A 19207-nucleotide genomic window follows, 5' to 3' on the forward strand; every position below is an offset into this window, starting at 1 on the left:
GCATCTTATGCCTCATTCACACATCCGTGTTGCACATGTGTGTTCAATCCACGTTTTTTACCGATACAACACATACCCATTAGTATCTATGGGGCTGTGCACGTGTCCATGTTTTTTCATGGACCATGTGTGCGTGCAAAACACACGGAGACACTTGGTCTGTTTTGTTTTCCGGCAGCCCTGATAAAAAGGGCCAATACAAGTCTATTTGTATGTGAAAACCACGGTGGGCATCGGTGTGCAGTCCATGCCCTGTGTTTAGCACTGCAAAGCATAGGAGAAGCTTTGTCATTTATCTATCCATGAGAAACACTGACCAAACACTCATGGTGAAAACTGACGCATGGACCGTACACTGGTGTAAACCACTGATGAAAACCAGATGTTAGCGGATTTTAAGAGAACATACACGGCAGGATAGATCTGTGGCGCTTGGGTGTATTCAGCTCGCATATAATTGGCCAGACTGGATACAATAGTTTTGACCTATTCTGATAGCAGAACTAGTTCTACCTGTCAATCCTATATGGTAAATGGATTGGTTATGTGCATGTGGGACCTCGCCGCTCCATTCACACACAATCTGAGAGAAAAGGAATGAGGGCTCAGGCCCCCCATTCTAGTGATTGTGGGGGGGTCCTGTCGCAAAAACCATCATTGATCAGACATTGTGTACAGGTGATACATGTGCTTCATGGGATGAATGAATATCTGTCATTACAAAAAGAAATCACATTTCCTGAAGTATCTGTACTTGTGTGGGAACCTGAAAATTTGGGATTTTTTTTCTGCTACTTCATTAAAGAGGTTGTCCACTACTCGCCCATGCTTAGGATAGGTCATCAACGCCTGATTGGCCGAGGTCTGACATCTGCCACCCCACTGATTAGCTGTTATTGGTGGTGGCCAACGGCAGGAAGTATTCACTTGCCGAGCTGCTCCATCTACTTGTAGTGGCCACCGCAAGCGACTACACAACCGCCCCGTATTGATTTGAATAGGAGGCAGATGTGCAGTACCCGATCCCGGCCACTTCGATTAGACGGAGCAGCTCGGCAAGTGAGTACTTCCGGCTGGTGGCCACCACCAATAACAGGTAATCGGTGTGGGTGCCGGATGTCAGACCCCAACTGATGAGACATTGATGATCAATCTTAGTGATACGTCAATGTAAAAGTTGTGGTCAACCTCTGTAATATTCATCTTGCCTCTCTACATACAATACCACGTAATGGCAACCTAGCATAGACAGACAACCAGACCAAACAAGTAACTGCACAATTGTTAAAAACCTGCATGACAGCTATTATGACTGAGGACAAGCTGCTTCCTTTAATGGATATATTTGTAGCGATGATTAAAAAGAATACAGAATGTTACTTTTACATCAGCTTATAGTTATTATAAAGTAATAATAGCCTTGTTGGGATTCTGCAGTGATTCAGTCATTTTATAGAAGCTAAAACTAAAGAGTTCTGCCAACAGTACTCCACCCAGCCGGCTACAGCCGAGAGACGCTTTATACACGTGTGCTGTCAACCGTAACTCAGGCTACACAGCCACATACAGCAAAATAAAGAGCACAGACCACAATATAAGGAAATGTAGTCTTCTGTTACATCTAGTACACACGCAATGCAGGCTGGCGGTAGGCACGCAACGTAAATCCATTTAAAGGGGTAGAATCTGCAGTGAAAAAGCTGCACCCGCAATCCGAACAAGTGCTCAGGATACTTTGAGTGCGTCCTGGATTTTTTTTAAATTTACACTGCACCGGCACCCAAAACATCTGTGATTCCCCCTTATCCCTTTGATTTGCCTTTCCCAAACTCTGACCCCAGAGACTGGCATATGAAGTGACTGCTACAATTATGTGGCTGCTGATTGAGTAGAATAGTAAACTACCATGGACAAGAAAGGCTTGTTGTGTTATTGGGGCACTGGTACTGGCGTGGCGGGTACACTCTGCCGGCACTGCTACAGTCTATATTACAGGTAATGCCGTGTGTGGTGCGACGTTATGCACAGTTTTACCAGTAAGGTTAAGACAACACCGAGGTTTTTAGAAAAATCTGACAAGTTTCTCAAGGAGAATCCATTACAGAGACCGCTCCTTTTTTTTTTAGACGTAATCTTTTCTCAAGTGATTTTGAGAAGGTTTAAGGCTATGTGCACATGCTGCGGATTCACCAGCTGATTTTTCTGTCCGGATCCACAGGTGAAACCGCAGGTAAATTGACCTGCAGTTTTACCTGTGGATTGGCCTGCGGTTTCACACCTGGACAATGGAATAGGTGGCAAACCGCAGCGGAATCCGCAGAAAGAATTGACATGTCAATTCTTTCTGCGGATTTAAAACTGCAGCTTTTCCGCAGTGAAACAACCGCAGCATGTGCACAGCGGATTGTAAATCACATAGACTTACATTGTACTGTACACTGTCTGCAGATCCGCAGAGGCCAAATCCGCTGCGGATCCGCAGTAGAATCCGCAGCGTGTGCGCATACCCTTAGAAGCTTTACCCTAGCCCCCACAGGTTTTTTTTTGCACATTTTTCTAAAGTTTAGATCAAATTTTATGAAAAATCTGCATAGAATTACATGTAATGTTTTCAAAACCTTGCTAAAAAAAAGCCCTAAAATACTGATTCTGAACACAGACTTTATTTTCCTTAAGTCTTTTTAAATAATTCCCCCCCCCCCAAAAAGAAAATAAAAAAATCTATATTTTTTTTATTCTATTTTTTAAACAGCATTTCGGCTGGATGCGTTCAATCTGAAGTGGGTTCCACTTCTCAGAAGCGACATCTCACTTTTTATTCCCCCAAGGGCTTCTTCAAAACTTCTCCAGGGAGAACAAAATAATTAAAAACCTCACATGGAGAGCACAGTGGATTGAAGACAATGAGTTTTACAAGTTGTTTTTTGGCAGCAGATCCGCTTCACAAAGCTCCTCATAAGACTCCGTGTGAACCTGGCCTTATAATCACAGCTACAGTATATTGCTGGATGATAATAGTGTTTACGGGTAAAACAGGAGGACCCCTGTAATGAAGAAACCGAGCAAACGTGGCCAGAAGAGCTCGGAAATAAAACGGCCAACCCCATAGACTTGTTTAAAGCTCTAGACAAATAGTGTGAACTGGAGGATAACTTGGGACACATCATGCAGAGAAGCACAGCACCGAGCGTAGAGCCGGCTTATCCGGAACGTGCATATTGCTGCAGGCACAACTTCCTGTTACTCAAACGATGAAGTAAGAGTTTACAGCCAAAACCACAAAACATGTAAAAAATATAGTAAAGGAGTGACTCCGGGCAAAGCTGAAACTTACTGTATGGGCTACGACGTGTCCCACCCTACAACCTCCATTAGATGACTCCGCAGGATCTCCTGCCCCAGAAGGCCACATTCACACCATCAGTATATAGAGTCAGTATTTCACTGCAGTATTTGTCAGCCAAAACCAGAGAGGAACAATCAGAGGAAAAGTATAAAGAAACCCGTCCCCACTTCTGGATTTATCACCCACTCCTGGGTTTGGCTACAAATACTGAGGTAAAATACTGACCGAATACTGAGCGTGTGACCGTGGGCTAATAATCAGCATCTGTTCGGGCATGTGCACACGCTGAGCAATTGCAGATTATTCTGTGCAAAAAAAACCAACACAATATTGCCACGAAAACCGCTTCGTAAAATGCACGTTCTTAACCCTCTGTCATCTGCTGGTGCTGTAAAGTGCAGAAGTGTTTTATAACCTTGGAATTACACAAGGTGTGAACAAGCCCTAAGAGGAAATATTGGATCTAAAAATGAGGATTCATTTACACAAGTCCCCTGGTGGAAGACGAGAGGAAACCGGAGGAGGAAAGTGCCAAAATCACAAGACCACAGGAAAGCCATGAGTAAGGAGGGGACCAAGACCCAGGGCAGATCGTATCAGCCACATATTCCAGAAATCATAAAGACAGGAAATCAATGCGGAGAATTCAGGGACTGGAAAGGTAAGCCGGCTGACAACCAGTGGGGTCTAGGCTGCCACAGCCGCTGTCAGCAGTGCTCCTGGCTGGGTCTACACGGGGCTCCCCCGGGTATATTCTGGGACCCTGCAGGGGGAGGTGATGGCTGCTCTCGGGGAGGTGATGGCTGCTCTCGGGGAGGTGATGGCTGCTCTCGGGGAGGTGATGGCTGCTCTCGGGCAGTCTCTTACCACATTCTGCGCCTCGGGGCTGAGGCAGTCTGAGATCTCCTGCATGGCCGCGTCCGCTCTCCGTGTGAGAAGCCTCCCAGGGATCAGCTGCTAATCCCGGACTCCGGGCAGGTGGAGGGGCTGAGCGGCTCTTCTCTCACCGGGCAGGAGCGCTCATGGGAGCGGACAGGTGACACCGCAGGCCCCGCTCCCCCTCACAGGCTGCACAGGTAACAGGTCAGCCGTCTCCCCGGCCGCCGGCACAGTGCAGGGAGGTGCAGGAACTGTGCACAGGCGGCAATTTCCTCTGTGTGACTGTGCGCCCGCCCCTCACACTGGAGACGACAGCACACCTCCCGGGGCGGCGGCACAGGCTGCCACTGACAGCACCCACCACACACACAGGAGCCACTGACAGCACCCACCACACACACAGGAGCCACTGACAGCACCCACCACACACACAGGAGCCACTGACAGCACCCACCACACACACAGGAGCCACTGACAGCACCCACCACACATACAGGAGCCACTGACTGCACCCACCACACACACAGGAGCCACTGACAGCACCCACCACACACACAGGAGCCACTGACTGCACCCACCACACACACAGGAGCCACTGACAGCACCCACCACACACACAGGAGCCACTGACTGCACCACCACACACACAGGAGCCACTGACTGCACCCACCACACACACAGGAGCCACTGACAGCACCCACCACACACACAGGAGCCACTGACTGCACCCACCACACACACAGGAGCCACTGACTGCACCACCACACACACAGGAGCCACTGACTGCACCCACCACACACACAGGAGCCACTGACAGCACCCACCACACACACAGGAGCCACTGACAGCACCCACCACACACACAGAAGCCACTGACAGCACCCACCACACACACAGGAGCCACTGACAGCACCCACCACACATACAGGAGCCACTGACTGCACCCACCACACACACAGGAGCCACTGACAGCACCCACCACACACACAGGAGCCACTGACAGCACCCACCACACACACAGGAGCCACTGACAGCACCCACCACACACACAGGAGCCACTGACTGCACCACCACACACACAGGAGCCACTGACTGCACCCACCACACACACAGGAGCCACTGACAGCACCCACCACACACACAGGAGCCACTGACTGCACCCACCACACACACAGGAGCCACTGACTGCACCACCACACACACAGGAGCCACTGACTGCACCCACCACACACACAGGAGCCACTGACAGCACCCACCACACACACAGGAGCCACTGACAGCACCCACCACACACACAGAAGCCACTGACAGCACCCACCACACACACAGGAGCCACTGACTGCACCACCACACACACAGGAGCCACTGACAGCACCCACCACACACACAGGAGCCACTGACTGCACCCACCACACACACAGGAGCCACTGACAGCACCCACCACACACACAGGAGCCACTGACTGCACCACCACACACACAGGAGCCACTGACAGCACCCACCACACACACAGGAGCCACTGACAGCACCCACCACACACACAGGAGCCACTGACAGCACCCACCACACACACAGGAGCCACTGACAGCACCCACCACACACACAGGAGCCACTGACAGCACCCACCACACACACAGGAGCCACTGACAGCACCCACCACACACACAGGAGCCACTGACTGCACCCACCACACACACAGGAGCCACTGACAGCACCCACCACACACACAGGAGCCACTGACTGCACCCACCACACATACAGGAGCCACTGACTGCACCCACCACACATACAGGAGCCACTGACTGCACCCACCACACATACAGGAGCCACTGACTGCACCCACCACACATACAGGAGCCACTGACTGCACCCACCACACATACAGGAGCCACTGACTGCACCCACCACACATACAGGAGCCACTGACTGCACCCACCACACATACAGGAGCCACTGACAGCACCCACCACACATACAGGAGCCACTGACAGCACCCACCACACATACAGGAGCCACTGACAGCACCCACCACACATACAGGAGCCACTGACTGCACCCACCACACATACAGGAGCCACTGACAGCACCCACCACACATACAGGAGCCACTGACAGCACCCACCACACATACAGGAGCCACTGACTGCACCCACCACACATACAGGAGCCACTGACAGCACCCACCACACATACAGGAGCCACTGACTGCACCACCACACACACAGGAGCCACTGACTGCACCCACCACACACACAGGAGCCACTGACTGCACCCACCACACGTCCAGGAGCCACTGACGACCCCTATGTACTGCACCCACCACACATACAGGAGCCACTGACGACCCCTGTGTACTGCACCCACCACACATACAGGAGCCACTGACTGCACCCACCACACATACAGGAGCCACAGACTGCACCCACCACACATACAGGAGCCACAGACTGCACCCACCACACGTACAGGAGCCACTGACTGCACCCACCACACACACAGGAGCCACTGACGACCCCTGTGTACTGCACCCACCACACATACAGGAGCCACTGACTGCACCCACCACACACACAGGAGCCACTGACTGCACCACCACACATACAGGAGCCACTGACTGCACCCACCACACACACAGGAGCCACTGACTGCACCACCACACATACAGGAGCCACTGACAGCACCCACCACACATACAGGAGCCACTGACTGCACCCACCACACACACAGGAGCCACTGACTGCACCCACCACACACACAGGAGCCACTGACTGCACCCACCACACATACAGGAGCCACTGACTGCACCACCACACACACAGGAGCCACTGACTGCACCCACCACACACACAGGAGCCACTGACTGCACCACCACACACACAGGAGCCACTGACTGCACCCACCACACACACAGGAGCCACTGACTGCACCCACCACACACACAGGAGCCACTGACTGCACCCACCACACATACAGGAGCCACTGACTGCACCCACCACACGTACAGGAGCCACTGACCACCCACCACACACACAGGAGCCACTGACGACCCCTGTGTACTGCACCCACCACACATACAGGAGCCACTGACTGCACCCACCACACACACAGGAGCCACTGACTGCACCCACCACACATACAGGAGCCACTGACTGCACCCACCACACACACAGGAGCCACTGACTGCACCCACCACACGTACAAGAGCCACTGACTGCACCCACCACACATACAGGAGCCACTGACAGCACCCACCACACACACAGGAGCCACTGACTGCACCCACCACACGTCCAGGAGCCACTGACGACCCCTATGTACTGCACCCACCACACATACAGGAGCCACTGATGACCCCTGTGTACTGCACCCACCACACATACAGGAGCCACTGACTGCACCCACCACACATACAGGAGCCACAGACTGCACCCACCACACATACAGGAGCCACAGACTGCACCCACCACACGTACAGGAGCCACTGACTGCACCCACCACACACACAGGAGCCACTGACGACCCCTGTGTACTGCACCCACCACACATACAGGAGCCACTGACTGCACCCACCACACACACAGGAGCCACTGACTGCACCACCACACATACAGGAGCCACTGACTGCACCCACCACACACACAGGAGCCACTGACTGCACCACCACACATACAGGAGCCACTGACAGCACCCACCACACATACAGGAGCCACTGACTGCACCCACCACACACACAGGAGCCACTGACTGCACCCACCACACACACAGGAGCCACTGACTGCACCCACCACACATACAGGAGCCACTGACTGCACCACCACACACACAGGAGCCACTGACTGCACCCACCACACACACAGGAGCCACTGACTGCACCCACCACACACACAGGAGCCACTGACTGCACCCACCACACACACAGGAGCCACTGACTGCACCCACCACACATACAGGAGCCACTGACTGCACCCACCACACGTACGGGAGCCACTGACCACCCACCACACACACAGGAGCCACTGACGACCCCTGTGTACTGCACCCACCACACATACAGGAGCCACTGACTGCACCCACCACACACACAGGAGCCACTGACTGCACCCACCACACATACAGGAGCCACTGACAGCACCCACCACACATACAGGAGCCACTGACTGCACCCACCACACACACAGGAGCCACTGACTGCACCCACCACACACACAGGAGCCACTGACTGCACCCACCACACATACAGGAGCCACTGACTGCACCACCACACACACAGGAGCCACTGACTGCACCCACCACACACACAGGAGCCACTGACTGCACCCACCACACACACAGGAGCCACTGACTGCACCACCACACACACAGGAGCCACTGACTGCACCCACCACACATACAGGAGCCACTGACTGCACCACCACACACACAGGAGCCACTGACTGCACCCACCACACACACAGGAGCCACTGACTGCACCCACCACACATACAGGAGCCACTGACTGCACCCACCACACACACAGGAGCCACTGACTGCACCCACCACACACACAGGAGCCACTGACTGCACCCACCACACATACAGGAGCCACTGACAGCACCCACCACACATACAGGAGCCACTGACTGCACCCACCACACACACAGGAGCCACTGACTGCACCCACCACACACACAGGAGCCACTGACTGCACCCACCACACATACAGGAGCCACTGACTGCACCCACCACACATACAGGAGCCACTGACAGCACCCACCACACATACAGGAGCCACTGACAGCACCCACCACACATACAGGAGCCACTGACAGCACCCACCACACATACAGGAGCCACTGACTGCACCCACCACACATACAGGAGCCACTGACTGCACCCACCACACATACAGGAGCCACTGACAGCACCCACCACACATACAGGAGCCACTGACTGCACCACCACACACACAGGAGCCACTGACTGCACCCACCACACACACAGGAGCCACTGACTGCACCCACCACACGTCCAGGAGCCACTGACGACCCCTGTGTACTGCACCCACCACACATACAGGAGCCACTGACGACCCCTGTGTACTGCACCCACCACACATACAGGAGCCACTGACTGCACCCACCACACATACAGGAGCCACAGACTGCACCCACCACACATACAGGAGCCACAGACTGCACCCACCACACATACAGGAGCCACAGACTGCACCCACCACACATACAGGAGCCACAGACTGCACCCACCACACGTACAGGAGCCACTGACTGCACCCACCACACACACAGGAGCCACTGATGACCCCTGTGTACTGCACCCACCACACATACAGGAGCCACTGACTGCACCCACCACACATACAGGAGCCACTGACTGCACCCACCACACACACAGGAGCCACTGACAGCACCCACCACACACACAGGAGCCACTGACTGCACCACCACACACACAGGAGCCACTGACTGCACCCACCACACGTACAGGAGCCACTGACTGCACCCACCACACACACAGGAGCCACTGACTGCACCCACCACACGTACAGGAGCCACTGACTGCACCCACCACACGTACAGGAGCCACTGACTGCACCCACCACACGTACAGGAGCCACTGACAGCACCCACCACACGTACAGGAGCCACTGACAGCACCCACCACACGTACAGGAGCCACTGACAGCACCCACCACACGTACAGGAGCCACTGACAGCACCCACCACACTTACAGGAGCCACTGACAGCACCCACCACACTTACAGGAGCCACTGACGACCCCGGTGTACTGCACCCACCACACATACAGGAGCCACTGACGACCCCTGTGTACTGCACCCACCACACATACAGGAGCCACTGACGACCCGTGTGTACTGCACCCGGCAGTGGGGAGCCTGCCACTGACGACCCATGTGTACTGCACCCGGCAGTGGGAGCCTGCCACTGACGACCCGTGTGTACTGCACCCACCACACACATACAGGAGCCACTGACGACCCGTGTGTACTGCACCCACCACACATACAGGAGCCACTGACGACCCATGTGTACTGCACCCACCACACATACAGGAGCCACTGACGACCCGTGTGTACTGCACCCACCACACATACAGGAGCCACTGAGGACCCATGTGTACTGCACCCACCACACGTACAAGAGCCACGGACGACCCGTGTGTACTGCACCCACCACACATACAGGAGCCACTGACGACCCGTGTGTACCGCACCCACCACACATACAGGAGCCACTAATGACCCGTGTGTACTGCACCACCACACATACAGGAGCCACTGACGACCTGTGTGTGCTGCACCCACCACACGTACAGGAGCCACTGACGACCTGTGTGTGCTGCACCCACCACACATACAGGAGCCACTGACGACCTCTGTGTACTGCACACACCATACGTACAGTTTCAGTGGATAGGATGCTGGGGTGGGCACTATGGGGCTGTGTACACACAGTGTTCCTTGAAAAACTTTATTTTTGGAAGGAATCACCTCTTTAAAAATACATGTGCATGTCTCCTAAGTGGATCCTAATGGAAACTGCTCAAACCTCGGTGCTGTGCAATCATTAGGCCACGTTCACACATTCAGTATTTGGTCAGTATTTTACCTCAGTATTTGTAAGCCAAAACCAGGAGTGGGTGATAAATACAGAAATGTTTTATTATACTTTTCCTCTGATTGTTCCACTCCTGGTTTTGGCTTACAAATACTGAGGTAAAATACTGACCGAATACTTATTGTGCCCGTGACGTAAGGTTACATGCACAGCAAGGGTTTTTGAAGCAAGGCCTCACAAAAAATAATGCCGGAGAAATCACTTAAAGAAGGTTTATTACGGAAGGAAGAAAACTGGGAAAAGAAAAAGCGCAATAGGATCTTATCTGGTGACAATTGGGTGTCAGGAAAAAGGGGAGATACCCTCACCTTGTTAGGTTGCTCCATGGCAACACATAATGAGCATATAAAACAGCTGCTGCACAGATACCGGTCAAGAGGACGACCATAGAAACAGAGAGGAAGACGGAGGCATCACTCATGCGCTACTGATATCCAAAAATCGGTAAAACATTTATTTAGACAGATTTAGGCTATGTGCACACGTAACAGAAAATTTCTGCTGAAAAACCTGACTCCCTTCCCAGAAACTACGCGGTTTTTTTCTGTGCGTTTTCTGCGCGTTTTTTTCTGCGCGGTTTTTGTGCGTTTCCGCACGTTTTCAAGATGCATAGAAATAGCCAGAAACGCTGAAAAATCCGCGAAATTAATAAGCATGCTGCGTTTTTTGTTTTTTCGCGGTAAAAAACGCATCAGTATGCACAAAAAGTACAAAATGCATAGAAATGAATGGGAAGCTTATTTTTAGCGGTTTATAGGAAAATCCGCTAAAAATACCGCTAAAAAAATGCTGTGTGTGAACACAGCATTAAAAGTCAACACGTTTCGAGGTCACGCAGGATCTCTTCCTCAGGACAAAGCTCAAACCGGGGTGACTTTTAAATCTGTCTAAATAAATGTTTTAATTTTACTGATTTTTGGATATCAGCAGCGCATGAGTGACGCCTCCGTCTTCCTCTCTAAAAAATGGTTTAAACACTCTTCGGGTAGGTTTCCATGTTCAGTATTTGCAATATATCCAAATGGTAATGAACTGAGCCACCCTGCATGTATTTACTCCATTCACTGCTAGCAAGCAGCCTGAATGGTACAACTTCCCACTTCTGTTACCTCTATTTCTCTGCTGCAATATATCCAAATGGTACAACTCTGTACTTCTGCTGCTTTACCATTTTGCTGCATATTTTAATGTGCTTGCTAAAGCTTTGGTATAATTCATTTGTTGCACTGTATGTAATACTGCTTTAGATCCATGACTGGGGCCTCTCTAGATCTTATCAGGTGGAAGGCGCTATAGCATATTGACACAGCATGGTCTAGTGCCTTTGATCATTTAACCATCCCTTGGTGTGCTGGCCCCAGCTGCCAAATTATACCCAACCAGCTCCCACAATCCCTCTCTCCTGACCCTGTAGTGTGGCCTATATATGTAGTAGTCCCTAAGGGGAAGCACGCAGTGTGGGGTGCAGCACGCAAGCATCACAGAAGCTAAGCATCAAGAAAACAGCAGTTATCCATGGTAGTTAATCAGGGCAGGAATCAGGTAACCCACACTTTGATTTCCCCTTTAACTATGTGCTTTATATCTATCCTCCTGTGCTCCCTTGCCATCCACATTCACCACAATATCCCCCCTCCATCACGACTCATACACATCAGCCCCTCTATACTTCCCTCTCCCATGTACAGCTCCCATGCACTCCTCACCTTCCTGAGAAACCTCAGCCCATCTTGCCCAAACACATCGCAGAAAAAAACTACTTCCAATTCCAACAACTATTTGCTCTTTATCTTCCTACTCCTACTGATTTCATGGGACATCTCCCCCAACCCCTACCTTACCTCATATCGAAACCATAATAATCTTATTAATATTACTTGCACTCCCTCATCTCCATCTTTTAATTGTGCCCTCTGGAATCCACTGTCTGCTTGTAACAAGCTTCCTTTCCTACACAACTACTTTCTGAACAACTCTCTTAATCTGTTGGCCCTCACTGAAACCTGGATTGAGGATTCTGACACTGCCTCTTCTGCTGCCATTTCCTATGGTGGCTTACAATTCTCCCACTCCCCGAGACCCACAAACAGACATGGTGGTGGAGTCGACATACTCCTGTCCCCACAATGCACTTTCCAGGTCATCCCCCCAGTTCCATCATTCATATTCCCTTCTTTTGAGGTCCACAGGCTCTTCCGTCCCCTTTCCCTCAGAGTAGCGGTCTTATACCGGCCCCCAGGCTCACCCACCCACTTCCTTGACCACTTTTCAGCCTGGCTGCCGCGCTTCATGTCCTCAGAACTTCCAACCCTTATCCTGGGAGACTTCAACATCCCCATTAACAGCCCTACTTCCACATCTGCATCCCTGCTTCTATCACTAACCACCTCTCTAGGCCTCTCGCAGCTTTCAACCTCTGAGACACACAAGGACGGTAACACCCATTATCTGGTCTTTGTCCGGCTCTGCTCAATCTCCCACCTAAATAACTCACCGCTTCCACTCTCTGACCACAACATTCTCTCCTTCACACTCACAAATTCTCGCCCACCCCAGCTCACTCCTACCTACCACACAGTCAGAAATCTACAAGCCATTAACCCTCAGACACTTTCAGACTACCTACACTCATCACTGTCCCCAATCTCTTTTTTTCTGTCCTATTCTGGCTGTTCATCACTACAATGACACTCTTAGAAGCACCCTTGACCAAGTAGCTCCCCTCACCCTCAGAACCTCCAAGCACAGAGTTAAACAGCCCTGGCTCACATCGCAAACTCAACTTCTCCAGCGATGCTCTAGGAGTGCTGAACGCCTATGGCGAAAAACCCGCACACCAGAAGACTTCATCCACTTCAAATTTAAGTTAAGAACCTATAACGCTGCCCTTCACCTCGCCAAACAGATCTACTTCACCACCCTGATCTCCTCACTAGCCAACAACCCCAAGAAACTTTTTGACACTTTTCACTCCTCAGGCCAAAAGCACAAGCCCCTATCATAGACATTTTGTGCTGATGACCTGGCCTCCCACTTTACAGAAAAAATAGATAATATCCGTCAGGAAATCTGCTCCCAGCCACCAAGTGCTGTGACTCCCATCCCTTCCTGCATCTCCCCTGGCTCACTTTCCACATTTGATCCCATCACAGAGGAAGAAGTCTCTTCTCGTCGACTACATGCACTACCGACCCCATTCCCTCACATCTCCTCCAGTCTCTCGCTCCAGTCGTCACAACCCACCTGCCTACAATCTTTAATCTCTCACTCTCCTCGGGCATTTTCCCATCCTCCTTCAAACATGCCATCATTACTCCATTACTAAAGAAACCCGCTCTCGACCCATCCTGCACAAACAACTACAGACCAGTCTCCAATCTCCCCTTCATCTCTAAACTTTTGGAGCGCCTAGTTTACTCCCGCCTTACCCGTTACCTCTCCACTCACTCCCTTCAATACTCTTCACAGTCCGGCTTCCGCCCCCTACATTCGACTGAAACTGCACTCAGCTAAGTGACCAGTGACCTTCTGACAGCAAAACGTAATGGTGACCACTCTCTGCTCATTCTTCTTGACCTATCTGCAGCTTTCGATACTGTTGACCACCATCTCCTACTCTCTAGGCTCCAGTCACTAGGCATTAAGGACACTGCTCTCTCCTGGTTCTCTTCCTATCTCTCTGACCGCTCCTTCAGTGTTTTGTTCTCTGGCTCCACTTCATCTCTTCTTCCTCTTGCTGTCGGGGTACCTCAGGGCTCAGTCCTTGGCCCCCTTCTCTTCTCTCTCTACACAGCCCCAATTGGACAGACCATCAGCAGATTTGGCTTTCAGTACCATCTTTATGCTGATGACACACAACTATACACGTCATTCCCCGACCTTACCCCCTCTGTACTACAGAACGCCAGTGACTGTCCGCAGTCTCCAATATCATGTCCACTCTCTATCTGAAACTCAACCTCTCCAAAACTGAACTTCTTCTGCTCCCGCCATCTACTAACCTCCGTAAATCGGACATTTCCCTCTCCGTGGGTGGTACCACAATAACACCCCGGCAGCAGGCGCGCTGTCTAGGCGTTATGTTTGACACCAATCTCTCCTTCACATCCCATATACAATCTCTTGCCCACTCTTGCCGCTTACACCTAAAAGAACATCTCTAGAATCCGCCCTTTTCTCACCATGGAAACAACAAAAACCCTCACTGTAGCATTGATCCACTCCCGCTTGGATTACTGCAACGCTCTATTAATTGGCCTCCCCGTCACGCAACTATCCCCTCTCCAGTCCATACTTAATGCAGCAGCCAGGGTGGTCCATCTGGCTAATCGGTACTCGGACGTGTCCTCTCTTCGTCAGTCATTACACTGGCTGCCCATTCATTATAGGATCCAATTCAAAGTACTTGTTCTCACCCACAAAGCTCTCCACGGTGCGGCACCCCCCCTACATCTCCTTCATTTCTGTCTATCGGCCTAGCCGATCGCTGCGCTCTGCAAACGACTTTCGACTAACCTCTGCACTAATCCGTACCTTCCGACTCCAAGACTTCTCCCATGTTGCTCCTATCCTCTGGAATGCTCTACCCCAAGAAATTAGGACTAACCACAATTTGCATAGTTTTAGGCGCTCCCTCAAAACTCATTTGTTCAGAGTGGCTTATCAAGTTCACTAATCAAAGTCATTCTATGTGTAAGTGTGCGTGTGTAACCCATTCACTATATCCATCCATCCTTCACTCCCTCAAGATGGCTGGACCTTCATTGTAAATATACAATTGTAAATACACCCCTGTACTTTGTATCTCCCTCACCTCATTGTAGATTGTAAGCTCTCACGAGCAGGGTCGTCTTATTTCGTCTTATTTTGCTTTAATTATTGTATTGTTAACGTTGCTACTTATGACTTGTGTTTTGAAACTGTTAAACTGTAAAGCGCTGCGGAATATGTTGGCGCTATATAAATAAAGATTATTATTATTATTTGCTGAGGATTGGACGCTGTGGCCAGAAGTTACAGCATAGTGGAGGGGATTTTATGAAATCCCATTCAAAGACGCAGGTGGTGGCCCTGCGTAACCAGACATGCGGCACGTTTTTCTAGACCGCAGCATGTCTATTTATCTTGCAGAGACGCTCAGTCTTCGCAAGATAAATAACACAGTCTATATATAGGATGCGGTGATTCCGCATGTGTTCAATACCGGCAGCAATTTGGACGGAGCGGGCATGTGCTGTGTCCAAAGCGCTGCCGATTCTGGACCATGTTCAGTTTTTTTAGACATTTTTTTTCTTCTGCTTCAAATTTTGAAAAAATTCCGGAAGGGATCAAACGTGTGTATTACTTCTTTGAAGCAGCTCCCGATGGATAATTGCTCCAAACTGGGCACTGAAAAACCCCCAAAAGGCTGCATAAAAAATATCTTCAGGAAATGGGAAAACTCCCTCTGAAAACTACCAAAATCTCTTCCAAAACTTTTCAAAACCGCTACAGGAAAGGAACAACTCATCCAAATACTCCCTAAAAAAAGCAGCATTCCCTAAGATGGTTTCCATCTGAAAGATTCACTATTTTTGGACACTTAGGCTATGTGCACACAGTGCGGATTCTGCTGCGGATCCGGCCCTGCGGATTCGCAGCAGAACTGCATGTGATGTATTGGCGCGGTAATTTAAGCTTTGCTGTTGCTTAAGACGGTCTCTATATGGGCATATATTGTTTTCCCATATTACATCATACAGACGCGCCCTGCACATGCGCTGTGCCCGGCCTGTGGCGCCGACGCGTTGCTATGGTGATGACGTACGTCCTCCCTTCCATCATGCATGGCGCGCGCCTGCTCGTGCCTCCACGGGGCGGGACATCATGACAGGAAGTGCGCCGATTGGCTGATGTATTCCGATCCCCCTCTATTTTAACTCCATGCCCTTCCACTTTTAACCACGCCTCCTGACAAAACCTAAGACGGTGAAACACGCGTCGGGGCTGTAGCGCATCTCCCGGGCGTCTCTGCACTCACCTAGGACCATGGCACAAGGTAATTAACCCTCCATAGATACATGCTCCTTAGTGTCATTATCTTGGCACAGATTTATGTATAACTTTAGAGTAGGGTCAACGTGACAGCGTATACTTCTATCTTTTGGACTTAATGTGAATATGTCGAGCTAGTATTATTTTCTATACTAACTATCTATTTATGTCCCAATTTTTTGGCATTACCGGTAAGTCCATATTTTTACTGTATTATAGGCCCTAGGCGGAGACAATACCGCTCAGCAAACAAATCTGTTTTTGAGCATGCTTAGTTAATACTTTCTAGTATATATTAATTAATAACTTGTCGGTCCTTTAGCTGTGTATAGGACATATATAGACACCTGCTAGGACATAATTGGATAGCGCTCCATTTTACTTTAGATCTTAATTATGTATAAATAGAGCATGCCTAGATAATACTTTACGGTATATCTATTAAATTATCGGTTATTCAATCTTTATTAGGTGTGTTCTACTAAGGATAATTGGACAATTTTCTATTTCATACTAGATCCTAAACTGGAACTAGAGCATGCTGAGATAATACTGTGTGTCTGAACAATCTGTTTGATAAGTTGATTCATTACATAATTTAAATTTTGAGCTGCGGCTAGCAATGTCCCGGCTCTGTGCAGATTCTAACCCCGAGATGCTTCATTCTGTCTGGCTATATATTTTCCATCTGTTTACCATGCTATTATCTTTTAGCTGCTAGATTCTACCTACCTCACTTTAAGCACCTTGTATGTCTTTATAATATTTGTGCAATAAAATTGATAATATTCACAAAAAGCCTCTCTATATTGTGGTAATATTTTTTCCATTCGTTATCTTATTTATGCTATTAGTAGCTTTATTTTTTGATTAGAGACTTTGTCTCCTGTTTTCTTGCTTTTTGGTGCCTGCATGTGATGTACAGTAGCATTCTTTTCTATGTAAAACAAAATCTGCAGTACACATGCTGCATTTTTTTCCGCGCAGATTTGGTGCGAAATGAAAAAAGCAGCATATCACTTTTTTTGTGCGCTTTTGCTGCAGTTTTCCATCTGCTCCATTCTAGAAATCTGCAGGTGGAAAACCGCACAAAACATGAATAAAAACCGCACAAAAAATGCACTAAATCCACAGGAAAAATGCAAGTAATTTGACATGCGGATTTAGTGAATTCTGTGCGGAAAAATTCCTAAGCAGAATACTCACCATGTGCACATACCCTTAAAAAAGACTATGTCTGAACATAGCCTTAGAGGCAGATTCCTTATGGGACAACTCAAACTAGGCACAGTCAACTCAAAATGCTAAAAAAAAAAAAAAACACTTCAAAAGTCCCACCAAGGATGTGTTCACACTGGTTTTTCCTTTTTTTTTTTTTTTTAGTATTTTTTCACAGATTTTTTTTTCCCACTGTTTTTTACACTTTTTTTAAGCTTATTCATTGACTTCTATTGTGTAGTGAGGAGGGTCTGTCTAGAAGAAAATACCTGAGATTGGTAGCTCCTGATTGCCATAAACTCGGATGAGGATCACAACGCATTGCTCGGACTGGCCGATGGCTTTCCTGACCTGAGCGTAACAGCATGTATTCTTATGCAGCTGTCACGCTCGGGTCAGGAAAGCTGCCGGACAGTCCAAGCTCTACGTTGCAATCCTCGTCCGAGTTGCGCCCTGAAGAATGGACGTCACTTCTTTAAACACTCGGTGGCGTTGAAAGCCTGAAGCATGTAAAAGACGCTCAGAAGTCTGAACACATGAACAGCGCTTTCTTTGAGAATTTTGGGAACACTTTTTCTGGCGTTTTTAGAGGCAGGAACCCCTAAAAAAATGCAGTTTGATCATGCACCAAAAACGATTTAAAACTCATTATTTCTTCTTTAAAAGCTCTGGGAAATGAAAGGTTATGTCCCAAAGACATTTTCTTAGAGTTCAAGGGTATGTTCATATGACTTGTTTTTGTTTTGTGTTTTTTTTTTTTTTTTGCAGAGATTTTCAAAACTTTAGCAAAAAATGCTACAGTTTTCCAGTTTTGTTTTTTTTTACAAAATTATGGCAAAAACTTACTGCAACTGCATGAAACCACTCTTTTGCTTTAGTAAGAATGTTGAAAAAAAGAATTTACACCAAACTTACATACGCGTGTACAGCAAAAACTAGAATTTGGGCTCATAGGTTATATTTCATCCAAATTTGTAACATCAATGTCAAACACTGTGTAAACATGGCAGGAAGCCTTTTTATGCCGCCTCATGTCCAGCTAACAATATCTGGGTTAAATTTGGCATGTTACATGACTCATTTAATCACACTTCA

The 19207-nt window shown here is 49.5% G+C and overlaps 1 protein-coding gene across 19 annotated transcripts in view; it reads right to left on the minus strand.

The window, feature by feature from the left end:
• The window catches only part of LRRFIP1 (LRR binding FLII interacting protein 1), a 175752-nt gene that overhangs the window by 86432 nt on the left and 70113 nt on the right, over window positions 1-19207 (minus strand). The window contains exon 1 of one of the 19 annotated variants that reach the window (XM_073553249.1): window positions 4214-4546. The exons of 14 other annotated variants lie outside the window; for them this stretch is intronic. In XM_073553249.1, coding sequence (XP_073409350.1) covers window positions 4214-4258 — 45 coding nt within the window. In that variant the 5' untranslated portion in view covers window positions 4259-4546. Of the gene's footprint in view, window positions 1-3334; window positions 3428-4213; window positions 4547-19207 lie in introns of those variants that run through there. 4 more of the 19 variants (XM_073553254.1, XM_073553259.1, XM_073553264.1 and 1 more) reach the window with 4 other exon arrangements.

This window comes from Dendrobates tinctorius, unplaced genomic scaffold (genome assembly GCF_039654945.1).
Source record: "Dendrobates tinctorius isolate UK_male_01 unplaced genomic scaffold, ASM3965494v1 ptg000199l, whole genome shotgun sequence".
NCBI classification, from domain to species: Eukaryota; Metazoa; Chordata; class Amphibia; order Anura; family Dendrobatidae; genus Dendrobates; species Dendrobates tinctorius.